The sequence below is a fragment of the Erigeron canadensis genome, chromosome 6, assembly GCF_010389155.1.
Source record: "Erigeron canadensis isolate Cc75 chromosome 6, C_canadensis_v1, whole genome shotgun sequence".
NCBI lineage: Eukaryota > Viridiplantae > Streptophyta > Magnoliopsida > Asterales > Asteraceae > Erigeron > Erigeron canadensis.
The window spans coordinates 30358210-30373841 of NC_057766.1; the positions used below are offsets into that span (position 1 = coordinate 30358210).

The following is a 15632-nucleotide window of genomic DNA, read 5'->3' on the forward strand; positions in this document are numbered from 1 at the left end:
GTGTGTGTTTTTAAAATATATCATCAGACATTCAAAAACAATGTAAATAACCTTGTTCTAATATGAAATTATGCTAATTCATCTATGTTGTTAATTAGGGATGCATAAGTCCTCTGGTATTACTATTACTATATTAAATATATACATGATAAACTTGCATACTGAATGTATGAATCTTGTATTAGTATAATATGGACTCGTATAACTTTACTCAAATTAGAAGGAATATATAAAATTAAGATATCAATAAGGTATGGCAGATTGAGTTTGCGACCTTTATTCTTGTATAGAATTTTTTATTTTCAATTTGATACAAAATGTAAGTGGACCTAAGCTACACCTTAAGTCATGTGTGTCTTGTACACTATCTGTCTACCACTCTACCTTACTATGTAAGGAAAGAAAAGAGAACTTTGCATTTCAAAACAATCTTCTCTATATTGTTATATTTTATGAAAAGGGTTGTGCCTTTTTACATGGTATGAATGACTAAAATCTAGAATAAGATAATAAAATATATGGCATGAAATACAGTCATTGTGATATTGTATTAAATCTGAGTAAATTTGGTCTTTCACTTGAGAAAGCATTTCCACTAGAAATTGGTTGGCCTGAAAGTAAATTTACATTAATTCATTTACTGCCTTACATATTGAATTTGTGCTACAATAATTTGCTCATGATTCTTATTCTTGACAAGATAATCTTGAATCCGAAGCTGGCAGCTATGAACAACGTACGTAGGCACGTTCTTAAAAGTGGGGTGCGCCGAATATCTAGCATATTAATTTGGCTGATCAAAATAAGAAAGGAGATTCAAACTTTGCTTGGGAATATTGAAAGAACGACTGTTTTTTTTTTTTTGTCATTGACTTGTATTCAATTATTGGTTGTAATTTAATCATGAGTAAAACTTTTTTTTGGAAAGATAGAAATTCCAAGTTCAAAGAAAGAAATACAGAATCCACCAAAGGTGTAATTGTAAGTGCTTAATATTATTATACTAATTGAAGATCAAAAGGGGAAACACATCCAATGAGTGAAAATCAAAGCAACAAAGCAAAAAGCATTTTACTACTATACATTTTCTTTCATTACAAAAACCTAGAATAGATAATTAAATTTTTCTCTTTATAGTATAATATCAATATATAACTTTCTCTCTCTCGCGAGTATCTTTAGCAAAATGATCCAAGTATTTCATGGCAGTGAGAGCACCTTCAATTCATTAATAGTCTATTTTTCTTTTGTTCTGTATTTTACGAGCTACGTACATATATATATATATATTCATAAAAAAAAAATAGATTTAAATTCACCACGTATGTACGTGTTATTCATATGGGTGAAAGTATAAACCCATACCATATCAAATGAAGACACCTAAAAGGGTCTGATGGTACAAGTTATTAGGTTGTCAAAGCTAGGTAGGTAGGTAGTAGTCAAATTATATTGAAATGCATTATTGAAGAGTCGCGGGCCGGGCGCCCCACATGTTATTCTAGCTATATATATACTCGATCGGGTGACATTTATCCATGGTTCAAATATGACTATGCATATTCTTATAGCTGTAATCGATTTTGTATCTAATCGAATATATACACATCATACTTTTTGTAGATGAGGTGCTTATCTAGCATATAGACAATCATATATATATAACAATTTTCAAAGCTACTTATAATATCTTTAATGACTTGAATATTTTTTTTTTTTGAATGGCTTTAATGACTTGAATGTGGGAAAAATAAAATGTGTATTGACAAAATGAAAAAAAAGCCCTAGAGTTAAATTAGGATTTATAATGTAACAACGTCTATGATACATACTATTTAGTTTTGATATATGTATATGCATGAAAAATTAACTTATACAATCAGTTATAATTTTATAAAATTAAAGTAATATATTATAAATAAATTAAAAAAATGTGGCCTGTATTTCATCATCTATGATAGCAAGTATTGCCACACTCAAGGTTTTCTTTTTATAAAAATGAGACTTATTGTGTCTATTTTAAAATTTTGAAAGGTGTCAACAAATTATTTTTCTAAGAAAATACTCTGTATGTAATTACTTCAAATTAAGGGACTTAATTGGATACCTTAGTCGCTACAAGTGCATATTATTTATGTAAATGACGCATTATATAGATATGATAAATTCAAGAAAGGACTAATAAATCTATATATATCATTAATTAGATTGCTTAAACCTCACAAGATAATGGGGGCACGTAAGGGCACCATATAACAACAGAATTATGCACGACCAAAATGATTGGTGACCTTTGTATTTTTCCTTTGAAAAAAATGTAGCAACTCTTTTGACCAATTATTTTTGATGGAGGCATGTGCCCGCCCCCCTTGTATACATCATGTAAATCATCCAATGTTTGTAGTACTTTGTACCCATGCTTTAGTTAGTTGTTACTCTTTTATAAATACCAAACCACTAAGTGCATGTCATCTTAATTGGTCACCCAAATAAATAAAGCTCTTTCAATTCCATATTTCTTCCTCTCTTTTTCTCTCTTAAACAACATCTTCATTCATTCTATACAAAAAGTAGCAAAATGGGAGCATTTGACTATCTTTCTAACCTTTTCAGTGCCACAAGTACAAGAAGAACTAACAGAAACAGAAGAAGACCAATGCAGGCATGCATCATATATATACTCATGATCTCTTTCCTTCAACTACTTTCTCTCCATATATATATATAGCTAACAAATAATTGGTTGTGAATTTGTATCCCAGACAGTTGAAATTAAAGTCAAAATGGACTGTGATGGATGTGAAAGAAGGGTCAAGAATTCTGTTAAATACATGAAAGGTATCTCTTCAATCCCACTCCTATTAATTACTATATACTAGTATAGTAGTATTAGTTAGAGCTCGTCCTATGAACGACTAATTAGAGCTCGTCCTATGAACGGCTAGTTATAATATATATACTCCCTCTGTCCCATTTTAAATGTCTTAATTTGACTTGAAAATGGAAAGTTGCTTTCTGACTAGTAGTACTAATCTTCATATATTATATCTATAACAATAACAATGAAGGGTTACAAATGATTATTTCATTCTAGTATTTCCTCCCTTTGAAATGAGGAAATTAGTTGTAGTTTCATGTAGTTTACAAATGAATTGTTATTTTCAGACAAACAATTGACACAATTCAATTCACACAAAATCCACACATTAATTTATATGGGGGTTTACAGATAAATTCTTAGAAACACATGTGTCACCAATCAAATTAACATTTTATTTTTTCGCTTTTTTGTTTATTTTTGCTAGTTGAACCATCTTTGTCACATGTGTTTGTAAATTATTTGTAAATGTGTATATTTATCATTTCTCTTTTGTATAGTAGTACTCGTTTCTTTTAGTTTGGGGTTTTACTTTCTTAATTGTTAACATACTTGGCTTTGGTAGATCAATTAGCTAGCTAGTATTGACTCCTCTCCCTCCATATATATAGTAATATTAATATATAATTTTTGTTACATATATATAATTAAGGTGTGAAGACTGTGGAAGTTAACAGAAAGCAAAGCAAGGTAACAGTGAGTGGAAATGTGGATCCAAACAAAGTGTTGAAGAATGTCAAAAACACAGGCAAAACTGCCATATTCTGGCCATACATACCTTACAATTTGGTAACTTATCCCTACATAACTCAAGCCTATGACAAGAGGGCTCCTGCCGGCCATGTTAAGAACGTGGCTCAGGCCGTCGCAGTTCCTAACACGGCCGATGAACAAATGGCTCATCTCTTTAGCGATGATAACCCTAATGCTTGTTCCATCATGTAACCTCTCGAAATAACTAATATTGATTAACTTTGTTTTCAAGCATTTTATAATTTTTGTTGTTGCATGCGGTATTATGAGATGTTTGAAAATTATTCTGTGATTATTTTTGGTTGTTGCTGTTATCTAGCGATGTCTATACGCAAGTTATTTGGTAGTCTAAACTAAGAGTGAAGAAACTAAGAGTGAAGGGTGTGGTCCAAGACGGTACCAGAATTTTTTTTTTTTAACGGAGACAATTAAAAAATTTGTGAAAAATAAATATAAAAGTGATTAAAATGTTAAAAATCTACAAGAAATTTTTAAAAATCGATAATAATTTTAAAAGAATATGACAAAATATAAATTTTGAAGAGGAAATTGGCTCTTTTCCCGTGTATTACCGCCACTGGGTGTGGTTATTACCATGACCAAATTTGGCACGGTGATGTATAGCCAATGAGAAGATGTCATATGCCCTCTTGCCAAAAAGTACAAAGTCTAAGGGGACATGGATACCAATGTTACCTACTTAAATGTCAAACCGTGAGACCATTTAAATAAAAATAACAATAACTTTATACGCTTCTATCATCTACTTTCATCGGCATGGTGCTACCGATTTAGAGGGTTCATGTTGCATGCCGATTGATGCCAATATAAATTAATGCCAGATGCATGCCAATGTTTGCCGATGTACGTCTCATTCCAATACATTCATACATGCCAATTGAATTCTTCACCTTAATAGCTAGCTAGCAGGCCTTTTAAGTTATTTGGATGCATCATGCAGACAATCAAAGGTAAGAAAGGGTGATTTGATGCGTCGAATAACTTAATATATTGGTATTTATGTTTGCAACATTAATAGTCCTATATATATTGCGATATTCGATATACTTATATGATGGCCTATTGGTGCCGAAATGATTAAGCTAGGAAAGTAGTGTAGTACAGTGATGGGACATTTTTATCTTGCTTTTCTGTCCCATTTTAACTTTCCTATTTTGATTGGTTAAGTTTTTTTCTTTCGATTTTAACCGTAAATACCTTTTTTAGTTATATATTAGTTGATGAAAATTATATCAATGAAAAGTACATTCAAAACTCAATCAATTCATATATGATATATAAAATGTTATATAACACAAACAAAAATATTTAAAGTCAAAGTTGAAATAAAAAGATTTAAAAAGTCAAACTATAACACTTAATATGGGACAGAGATATATCTTTATAAGTTAGAAGACTTGATGTACATACTAGAAGAATGTGTTAATTTGGTAATCTATTTCTTAATCAAATTCTGGATTATTCCTGGTCAGGATTATTTAAACCCAACCCAAACCGTTATAACAAAGATATTGTTGAAGTTATATTATGTTTGCATAAATTGTATTTTTTTTTTACTCGACTTATCACATCTTAAACTTGTAGACTCATAATCTATACAATAAAAAATATACAGTATATATAGTTTAAACAATCTGGCCAATTAAACATGTTGACGCAATAATTGGTAGTCGATGTATAATGTGTATTTAGGCACAAAATCTAGCGATACACCACACAGAAAGAATCCTATAAAAGTATAGGACACTTTAGTTAGGAGCAACTTTTATATACAAAAGAGACTAAAAGCATCGACACAAGATTCTATTTCTCTTTCCAAAAGTTCTCAGAAAAGTTCCTTTATTTTTCGGTATTCATTTTTGGTATTAAGAAGGATTATGAGTCTACACTATATCCCCACTTCAAAACCGATACAACATAAAGGTTTTCTCTGTTCAATTATTGGAAAAAGAAAGTGAAAGTTTAATTTAGATATTATGTTCATGTAATTAATCAATGAAGTTGGAACCCAAGACATCTTGTAATGACATTGAGACGTCTAACACTAGGATATCTTCATTTATATATATCCTTATTATCAAAGTCTTTAATCAAACGATACATCATATAGGTTTCTAAAATTTTATTGAAAATTAAAAATGATCAAACTATTGTACGTCAAACGGTAACTTATACAACTAATACCTATCATGTATATATGAGATTTAGACCCATGACTAGCAACTTGTGAGAAAATATTGATACCTGCTGCAGCGAGCCATGGGTCAATATGTTTCCAATAATTAATTGGTATGCATGTTTTCTAATACTCTTTGTGTGATATGCACATCAGCACATAAATAAAATTATACAGCATGATTAATCTCTTGTGAGTTTTGCATTATTCATTATTTTTGATAATTCAAATACGGTTAAATATTAATTTTTTGACAATTTCTTCTCAGCGGGCCGGTTAGGGTTTACGTAAGCCGCAACATATAATGCCCATCGGTGTTGGATTTTTAGGCACATCATTCGGCTCACAACGAGGGTGGTCAGGTTTTATAACTTTTTATAAATATATGAAATGATCCACAGAAAAGGCGGTACCAGAAAAAAGTTTCAAATGAGGCAAAATTAAAAATTCCGTGAAAGTTAACTATAAAAGGGGTCAAAATGTTAAAAACCTATAGAATTTTTTAAAAAATCGATGAAAAATTTAAAAATACATGACAAAATCTAAATTTGGAGGGGAGCATTTGCCCCCTCTGCCTCCATGTGGTACCGCCACTGATCCACAGGTATATATTTCGTTCCCAAACATTTTAACATTAATAATTTTTGGTCACAACATTTCCTTCCCATGATATATCACAACCTTCACCTTTGAAAACCAATGGATCACCGGCACAAAGGACCCGAAAGAAACCCGTCTCCACCAAGAAACACTACTTTAGAATTCGAAAGAATTAAAAAGAATTTATGATAAATTAATTATTTTTTTAGGTGCTTTAACATGCATGTTTGTTGACCCTCGTTAACGAGTTCAAAAAATGTTAATCTCCCTAAAGACAAAAGCAAACTTATAATAACTAGATCAACAAATTTAACAGATTTAGGTAAAATCCCTATCACTTCACTTTTCCATGTTTGAGTTAAAAATAACAATTCAATAAGTCTTACTCTTTTAGTACGCATGACATATGTGTGTCAATTTTTCTATTTACAAATCATTAATGTATTACAATATTCAAAATACATAGCTAGTCTTACAAGCAAAGGATCACAAGCATCGCTGCAAAGGCAGTCATCCAAAATTCAGGACTCACTTTGCACTGCACATAGAACGAAATGTTGACAAGACCGTAATGTGTATTTTTTTGGACCAATTTCTACATTAAAAAAAAATCTAATTGATTAAGCTGTGTTTAATGAAACTCGAATCCGTAAGATTTTCGTTTGCTTTACCTCAAATAACTTTAAAAATCGACAATTCAAAAGCATTTGTTGAATATGTTGTGGCTAAGAAGCTTAAAAAATACTAGCACGGTACCCGCGCTATGCGGCGGTATTCGTGACGACGACGGTGTTAGTGGGTGACGATTGTTCGTAGTAGAGGCGGCGTCGAGTGATATAGATAATTGATGTAAAAGTTATTAATGTAAAGATTTAATTGAGATATTTTAAAAGATTAAGGACTAATAGTGTAATATATAATTAAGGGTATTTTAGACATTTCCTTCCATGTAATTTTCAACATGGGGCTATTCTTTTTATAATATAGTATAGAAGTATAGATATATATTGAGGAGAGACTTGTTATGAAGACTAATATTCGGTTTACAACCGGTCTTTTTGTTTAGTGGTTTTATTCATACAGTTTTTATAATTCACAAAGAGACCGGTTGCATCAATAAAGACTTTTAATCTCATAAATTAGGTAGATATATATGAGTTTTGTGTTAAACAAAGTCTTAAGGGATATAGTTAAGATGCATTAAATAATTGTATACTTATCATAAAATTCAGGGTAGACTTTTAATTTAAAAAATATACAAATATTTTATAAGGTCTCCATTAGATAAAAATGGTAATTGGATTAGTCAAAACAATTAGTTGATTTGAGTTTGTAAACGAACTTTGGTAATAAATCATCGATTCATACAAATATACAATTAAACTAAAGTTGATTAAAGGGTGATAGATTTGGCAACTTGTTTAATCCCGATCAAATGGTTTTCAGAAAATAAAATTGACTTTAATAATAAAAAAAACCTTTGTGACTTGTCATTGATCGGATTTTAACAAGATGTGCCTATTAGTTATTACACTATCTCCAATGCAATATTCCTTAAATGCTTTTACTTCTATGTGGATATCTTTTGTCATTGAAACTTATTCAAAACAAAGATTTTTAACATTTGTTTTTTGTTCAAAACTTGTTAAAGTGTATTGATTGAAGTTGATTTTTTTTAAAATGTAAAAAGGAAAAAGTGATTATTATGTGTGATATATTGTAAAAAAAGAGTAATGGGGGAAATCCTAGCACCGGTACCACAATTGGATACCATCGACTCAACCCGTGTGAGCCATATGATGCCGGTACAATACCTCCATCCTAATCCCTATATAATCTGGGCACCCCAAAGAATCACATATGAGTCTAGATTTCATTGGTAATAGGTACTTTAAATGAATTATTTTATGTGTCAAGCCGAGATCGAACCTGGAAAACTTAAGGTTAAAAATATGCATTTATGACTTATGATTTTATGTATTATGTAATATTAGGTTATCTCCAATGGAGGTTCTTTTGTGTGCCCTTGAATATCCTTTGCCGTTAAAGCTTGTCCAAAATTAATGATTTTTTGAAATGATACCTTGCTTGAAAGCATGCCCTTACTTGTCCTTACCTAATATATTTTTGTTTTTAGTTGGAGGTAAAATAATATGTCAGGATATCTAAGGACGTTTCTATGGTTGGAGATTAAATTATAGGATTTAAATGATTTATAAGGATGTGTAAGGATTTGTAAAGAAATGATGTAACAACTCAAGGACACTTAAGGGCGTCGACCTTAACATTAGAAATAACCTTAGTAACTTCTAATTATCACTTGAGTTGGCTCAAGTAACCACCATTTTTGTCTTAACGGGGGCCCACGTGTGAAGGATTACTAACAAAAAAGGAACGTGGATTCAAGGCTAGCTTCAAGCTTTCAACGGATCCCATATGGTGGTTATTCCTTTGCAGAATGGGATATATATATACATATATAAATACTAATTAAATATCAATGTGGTACATCATTGTGGGAGTTTGGAAGTCCATTGCAGGCTTAAACTCCCACTTTGCCCCACTTGACGTTTCGTTGGAGCGTGTCATTACAGGTTCAATTGGCAATGGAGCTTCCCTTCGCTTTTGGATTGATCCCTGGATTGGAGACCCCCCAATATTTTTATCATACCCTGATTTATTTAGATTAGAAAGACCAAAGAATTGTCGAGTCAGAGATAGATGCACAGGAGCTGGAAGATTTTCTCAATGGGAGTGGGAGTGGACTAATGTTCCCTTAACCCCTCTTGAACTTTTTCAGTTACAAGATTTACTGTCACGAATAAGCCAAGTCTCACTTACAGATGGAATAAGCACGATTGATTCTGATGGAATTTTCTCGGTCAAAATAGTTAGGAGATGCATCATCAACGCTGCTGTACATGGCCCCAACTGTTGTATTTTTCCGTGGAACAAACTCGCGCCTCTGAAAGTAAACATTTTCTGCTGGAGATTAGAGATGAACCAAATCGCCACTTCTGACCTGTTGCAAAACAGAAACATTTTTGTCCTTTCTCCTCTTTGCGTCTTGTGTAAGGCCAGGAATGAAACCGCCAATCACCTTTTCCTACACTGTGATTTCACTAAGCAACTATGGGGATTCATTCGATCATGGGTGAAGCTACCTGTATCCAATCTGAAAAGTATAAAAGAACTCCTTGAGTATCACAAAGTCCCCGTGATACCTCATGGAAAAAGAGAGTTGTTCAATGTTATCATACTATCCTACTGCTAGACTTTATGGAAGACCCGAAACGACTTCATATTCTCTGGAAAGTCTCCCTCAACAAGACAAGCGGCCAAAGATATAAAGAGCAATAGCTTTCTGTGGATTACTAACCGATCAAAGGCTCGTGATATTAATTGGTCTCAATGGAGCAGCTTTTCATTCTAAGTGAACTTCTGATACCCTGACCATCTTGCTGATCTTAGTGAATTTTTTGTTTACTTTGTGGTTGTGCCTTTCCTTTTTCATCTCTATTATCAGTATCAATATGTCAAAATCTGTAACATAACCTTGTACCCCGTTCAGCTGTACTTTTCACTAGCGTCTCGCTAGTTATTATTAATGAAAGGGTTATTTTAATGTTAGAAAAAAAACATCAATCTATAATTTTTTTTAACTATTAAATCACCTTGGTGGTTATCAATACAGGTAACTCATAATGTGTTACACTTTCTAGTCTAGCTAGCACCTAGCAACACCTTACTAGATACGAGTATAAGTACAATGTTTGTCATGCAAAAGTTGCAGAACATTTCAGATTATGGAAACTAATGACACCTTGTTTGTGGACCTCAGTAAACCACATGAATTCAACAACAAATTAAAATAATTGCTCGAGCATGAAGCATCACATTCAAGATGAAAGATCTACACGACTAGATTATTGGACTTGAAAAGTTATGCAATGTAAATGCCAAACCCATAAAGTTGGTACTTTAAGCTAAGAAAGTATATTCGACAAATTTAAAATTCATATATATACAAAACAAAAGTCACTACTATTAAGTTGTATAAATATTCAGTTTTAAGTTTTAAACATGTTTTTTATATCTAGGACTTATTGTATGATTAGTCTCTTTGTGTAGGTACTATTCTTGGTGATCTTTGGTACTTATGGACTACAGAAGTATACTTGGATACAAGGAGGGACTAATGTTGCACAAAGAGATTCAAGAAGGGCTGTAACTATAGTCGGTGGGATCAAGATTAGAAGACCTTATATACAAGTTTAATCCTAAAATCCAGAATTATGATTCATATCGATATTCATTCCTCTTTTGATCGGAAATTATATTCAGGAAATTATATTCATATTCATTCTGTTTCAATATCATCTTGATATTGATTCTGTTTCTGTAATATCTTCAATTTCATTTGATTCATATTAATAATAATACTCGATCAGATTTCGATCTAATATTTGTTTTTTGTTCTTAGTATTTGGATATTAATCTTTTCATATTAATAACAAAATTCTACATGGTATCAGAGACAGGTTCGCTTTGATATCCAGATTAAATCAATTATAATTGTTGTTAGGGTTTCGTTCTGGTTTTGTGTATTTGCAAAATTAGGGTTTTGAATTAATTGGGGATTTCAACTGCAAAGAACTTATTCTTGATTGATTGATCCTTGATTAGGGTTTCTGAACCCTAATTCGTCTACTACAACTCCGCTGCTGTTTTAGGTTTATTCTTTCCTACCTGATCTTGGTAAAATCAGGATCAACCTTTATTTGTTTTTGATTATCACGTTTATCAGTCTTATTGCCTGAAGAGTTGATTAGTGGTAGCATAAAATATTTGTTTGATCATTGGACCTTGACCTTTCACTATAGTGATTTGGAATCCTGGTAGACTTTGATCTTAGAAATTTGCTGCTTAATTAATTTCTTCTGTGTGATTTCATAATGACTGGTAGTGGTACTACTCCTGGTAGCAGTAGTACTCCTGCTGCTACTTCTATTGTGTTTGGTGATGAATTGTTTCTTCATCCTACTGATTCTAGTATCTCTTCTTTTGTTTCTCATAAATTGAAAGGAACTGAAAATTATAATGTGTGGTCTTGTGCTATGAAAATTGCTTTGCAAGCTAAAAATAAATTAGGTTTTATAAATGGTACTTGTGAGAAATCTACTAGTGATGAATCTTTAGCTAGACAATGGGATATGTGTAATTCTGTGGTTCTTACTTGGATTCTTAATTCTATTTTTGAAGATTTGTATTTAGGACAAATTTTCTCTACTAATGCTACAACTGTCTGGAATGAATTAAAAGAGACATATGATAAGATTAATGGTTTTGAAATTTTTAATTTGTATCAACAAATGAATTCTTTTAAACAGAATGGTATGCCTTTGTCAGATTATTATCATAAACTTAATGCTTATTGGAAACAGTTTGAATCTATAACAAAACTGCCTGAATGCTCATGTGATGCTAAAAAGGACTATAAAACTCATAATGATTTGATTAAATTGATGCAGTTTCTCATGGGACTTGATGATATATATGGTACTGTTAGAAGTGGCTTATTAACTAGGGATCCTTTACCTGATGTCAAGATTGCTTTCTCTGTTGTGTCTAGAGATGAATCTCATATATAGTCTTCTTCTACTGTTCTTGTATCTAAACCTCATAATACTGCTTTTGTTGCTAAATATCAACCTAATATTAGGAAGCCTGCACCTAAAAACAATAATCTTGTATGCTCTAATCCTAATTGTGGTTTGACTGGTCATACTGTAGATAAGTGCTATAAGATTGTTGGTTATCCTAATTATATTAAAAAGAAATGGGCTGCTTCTAATGCTTTGAAAAATACTTCTAGCAATAACTGCACATCTTTGTCTAATAATGTTGTTTCTAATGGTTCTACATCTTCAAATTCCACTCCTGTTTCTAATGAGTCTCCTTTCACTCATGATCAAGTTCAACAGCTTCTTAGGTTGTTAAATTCTAAACCACCTGAAAATGTACAAGCCAATATGGCAAGTACTTTTTATTGTTCAAATTCAAGGAGTTTTTTCAGAATTTAGAAAACTGATAAGGGATGGATCATAGACTCAGGAGCTAACCAACACATGGTTACTAGTCTTGATAATCTTGAAAACATTGTTGATATTTCTGAACTTGGACTTCAAATTGATCATCCTAATGGTACTACTGCATGCATTAAAAAAGTTGGTAATCTTAAACTAAGTGACAATTTGACTTTATATGATGTGTTGTATGTGCTTGAGTACTCTATAAATCTCTTGTCAGTCCATAAATTAGCTAGAGATAATAAAGTGTTTGTTGGTTTTGATGAATCAAAGTGTTACATTCAGGACTTACAAAGGAAGAGAACTTTGGGGACTGGTAGTCAGTCTGGAAGTTTGTATTATCTTGATTTTACTAGTTCAGGGAAAATGGTTAATTGCAATACTTTTGTTAGTTTTTCAAATTCTTTATGGCATTGCAGACTTGGTCATCCCTCTGACCAAGTTCTTAAAGTTTTAAAAAAATCAAATTGATATTAAAGGAGATGGTTCTACTTCTCCTTGTGATATATGCCATTTTTCTAAACAAACCAGAGATCCCTTTCCTTTAAGTGATCATGTGTCTACTTCTGTTGAAGATCTTGTGCATTTAGATGTTTGGGGTCCTTACAAAGTTTCTAGTAGAGAAGGATTTAAGTATTTTTTGACTGTGGTTGATGATTTTTCTAGGGCTATTTGGGTATATCTCTTAAAATCTAAAGATGAAGTTTATCAACATATTGTTATCTTTTTTGAATATCTAAAAAACCAGTTTTCAAAAAAGGTAAAAATATTCATAAGTGATAATGGAGGAGAATTTATTAATTCTAAAATGGAAAGTTTTTGTAATAATCATGGGATTGTTCATCAGACCTCTATTGCTTACACTCCTCAGCAAAATGGGATTGCTGAGAGAAAACACAGACATCTTTTAAATGTTGCTAGATCTCTTCTTTTTCAGGGAGGCATTCCTCTTAGGATGTGGACTGATTGTGTACTCACTGCTACTTACATTATTAATAGGCTGCCTTCCTCTATTCTTAAAGGAAAATCACCCTATGAGCTGATATTTGGAAAACCTCCAAATATTAATCATTTAAGGGTGTTTGGATGTCTCTGTTTTGCTACAACTTTAAATAATAATGATAAGTTTTCAAAAAAATCTGACAAATGTTTGTTTATTGGCTATTCAAATATTAAAAAAGGATACAAAGTTTATAGTATTGAGTCTAAAACTTCCTATTTTTCAAGAGATGTTAAATTTTATGAAGGAATCTTTCCTTTTAAAATGAATAAAACCAATTTGCTTGAAAAGGTTCAGAATTCTGAACTTATTAATTTCTTTGATTCACCTTATATCTATGAGTCAATAAACACACCACCCAATGATGAAGCAGAGACTAGCCATGATGATGAAAATCAGAATTTTCAACTAGGAGGCAATGGAGAAAATGCCAGTGATCTTGGATCACTAGGGGATTTCTCAAATGCCACCAGTGAGAATGATGATATGTCATCTCAAGATGATGATGTTAATGCTGAGGGTGTGTCTGATCAAAATCTTAGAAGGTCTGAACGAACTGGACACTTACTTGTTAAGTATGCTGATTATGTTTTGGATGGTAAAGTTAAGTATGGCATTAATAAACATGTTAATTATTCTCATTTTTCTAAAGACAACTTCTGTTTTTCTACTAATTTAAATAAAATTAGTGAACCAAAAACTTTTTTTGAAGCTAGTAAAAACAGAAATTGGGTAAATGCTATGAATGAGGAAATGGAAGCATTAAATAGAAATAACACATGGGAAATAACTAGTTTACCTTTTGATAGAAAACCAATAGGCTGCAAATGGGTATTTAAGGTAAAATATAAGTCAAATGGTGACATAGAAAGATATAAGGCAAGACTTGTGGCAAAAGGGTATGATCAAAGAGAAGGTGTTGACTATGAAGAGACTTTTTCTCCTGTGGTCAAAATTGTTACAGTAAGGTGTCTTATTAGTGTGGCTGTGTTTAATAATTGGCCTCTTTTTCAACTTGATATTAATAATGCATTTCTTTATGGTGACTTATATGAAGAAGTGTATATGGATTTGCCAACTGGTTACTTTCCTAAAGATGATAATAGAGTGTGTAAACTTAAGAAGTCATTGTATGGGCTTAAACAAGCTCCAAGACAATGGAATGAAAAATTATGTGAAATCTTGATTAAAAATGGTTTTAATCAAAGTAAGTGTGATTGTTCTCCCAAAAGGGATTCTGGACTGTTTATTGCATTACTTGTATATGTTGATGACATTGTAATTACAGGAAACAATCTCAATGAGATTGAAAAGGTTAAAATTTTTCTAAAGACTAAATTCTTAATTAAGGATTTAGGTGAGTTGAAATACTTCTTGGGCATTGAGGTTTTGAAGGATAATGATTCTGTTTGTCTTTCTCAAAGAAAATATACTCTTGAGTTATTAGCAGAGTATGGTATGCTTGCATGCAAACCTGCTAAAACCCCTATGGAGACAAAACTGATTATATCCAGTAAACCAATTGATGAAAGTGATAAACCTCTTGTTAATAATACAGAATACCAGAAATTACTTGGTAAACTTATCTATCTTACACATACTAGACCTGATATCTCTTATGTTGTTCATAGTTTAAGTCAGTATATGCATTCTCCTTTGACTTCTCATTTGAAGCTTGCTTTTAGGGTACTAAGGTATTTGAAGCAGAGTCCTGGTACTGGTATTTCTATCTCTAAATCTTCTTCCTTAAATTTATATGGTTACACTGATTCTGATTGGGCTAAGTGTAAAACTACTATGAGAAGTGTAACTGGATATGCTGTTTTTTTGGGCAACTATTTAGTTTCCTGGAAAAGCAAAAAACAAAGTGTTGTGTCCAGATCCTCAACTGAAGCTGAGTATAGAGCACTTGCTTCACTAACTTGTGAAGTAATGTGGCTTATAAATGTTTTAAGAGATTTACAAGTTGATGTTGAAAAACCTGTACCTCTTTTTTGTGACAACAAAGCTGCAATACAAATTTCTTCTAATCCAGTTTTTCATGAGAGAACAAAACATTTTGAGATAGATCTGCACTTTATTAGAGAAAAAATCTTAGATGGCTTAATCAAACCT

General features: G+C 31.8%; 1 protein-coding gene across 1 annotated transcript; it reads left to right on the plus strand.

Annotated features, from left to right (window-relative positions):
- Positions 1 to 2449: 2449 nt before the first annotated feature.
- LOC122605122 (heavy metal-associated isoprenylated plant protein 21-like) lies at positions 2450 to 3894 on the plus strand. Its single transcript, XM_043778003.1, has 3 exons — positions 2450 to 2662; positions 2763 to 2838; positions 3531 to 3894. The coding sequence occupies exons 1-3, from the start codon at positions 2579 to 2581 to the stop codon at positions 3821 to 3823; spliced, it is 453 nt and encodes a 150-aa protein (XP_043633938.1). The 5' UTR covers positions 2450 to 2578; the 3' UTR covers positions 3824 to 3894.
- Positions 3895 to 15632: the final 11738 nt, after the last annotated feature.

Excerpts from the sequence above, each read along its gene's own strand:
- LOC122605122 (XM_043778003.1), top strand. The coding sequence starts at position 2,579 with ATGGGAGCATTTGACTATCTTTCTAACCTTTTCAGTGCCACAAGTACA. Across the intron at positions 2,663-2,762 it reads ACAGAAGAAGACCAATGCAG|ACAGTTGAAATTAAAGTCAA; the intron begins GCATGCATCATA and ends TTTGTATCCCAG. Across the intron at positions 2,839-3,530 it reads TTCTGTTAAATACATGAAAG|GTGTGAAGACTGTGGAAGTT; the intron begins GTATCTCTTCAA and ends TATATAATTAAG.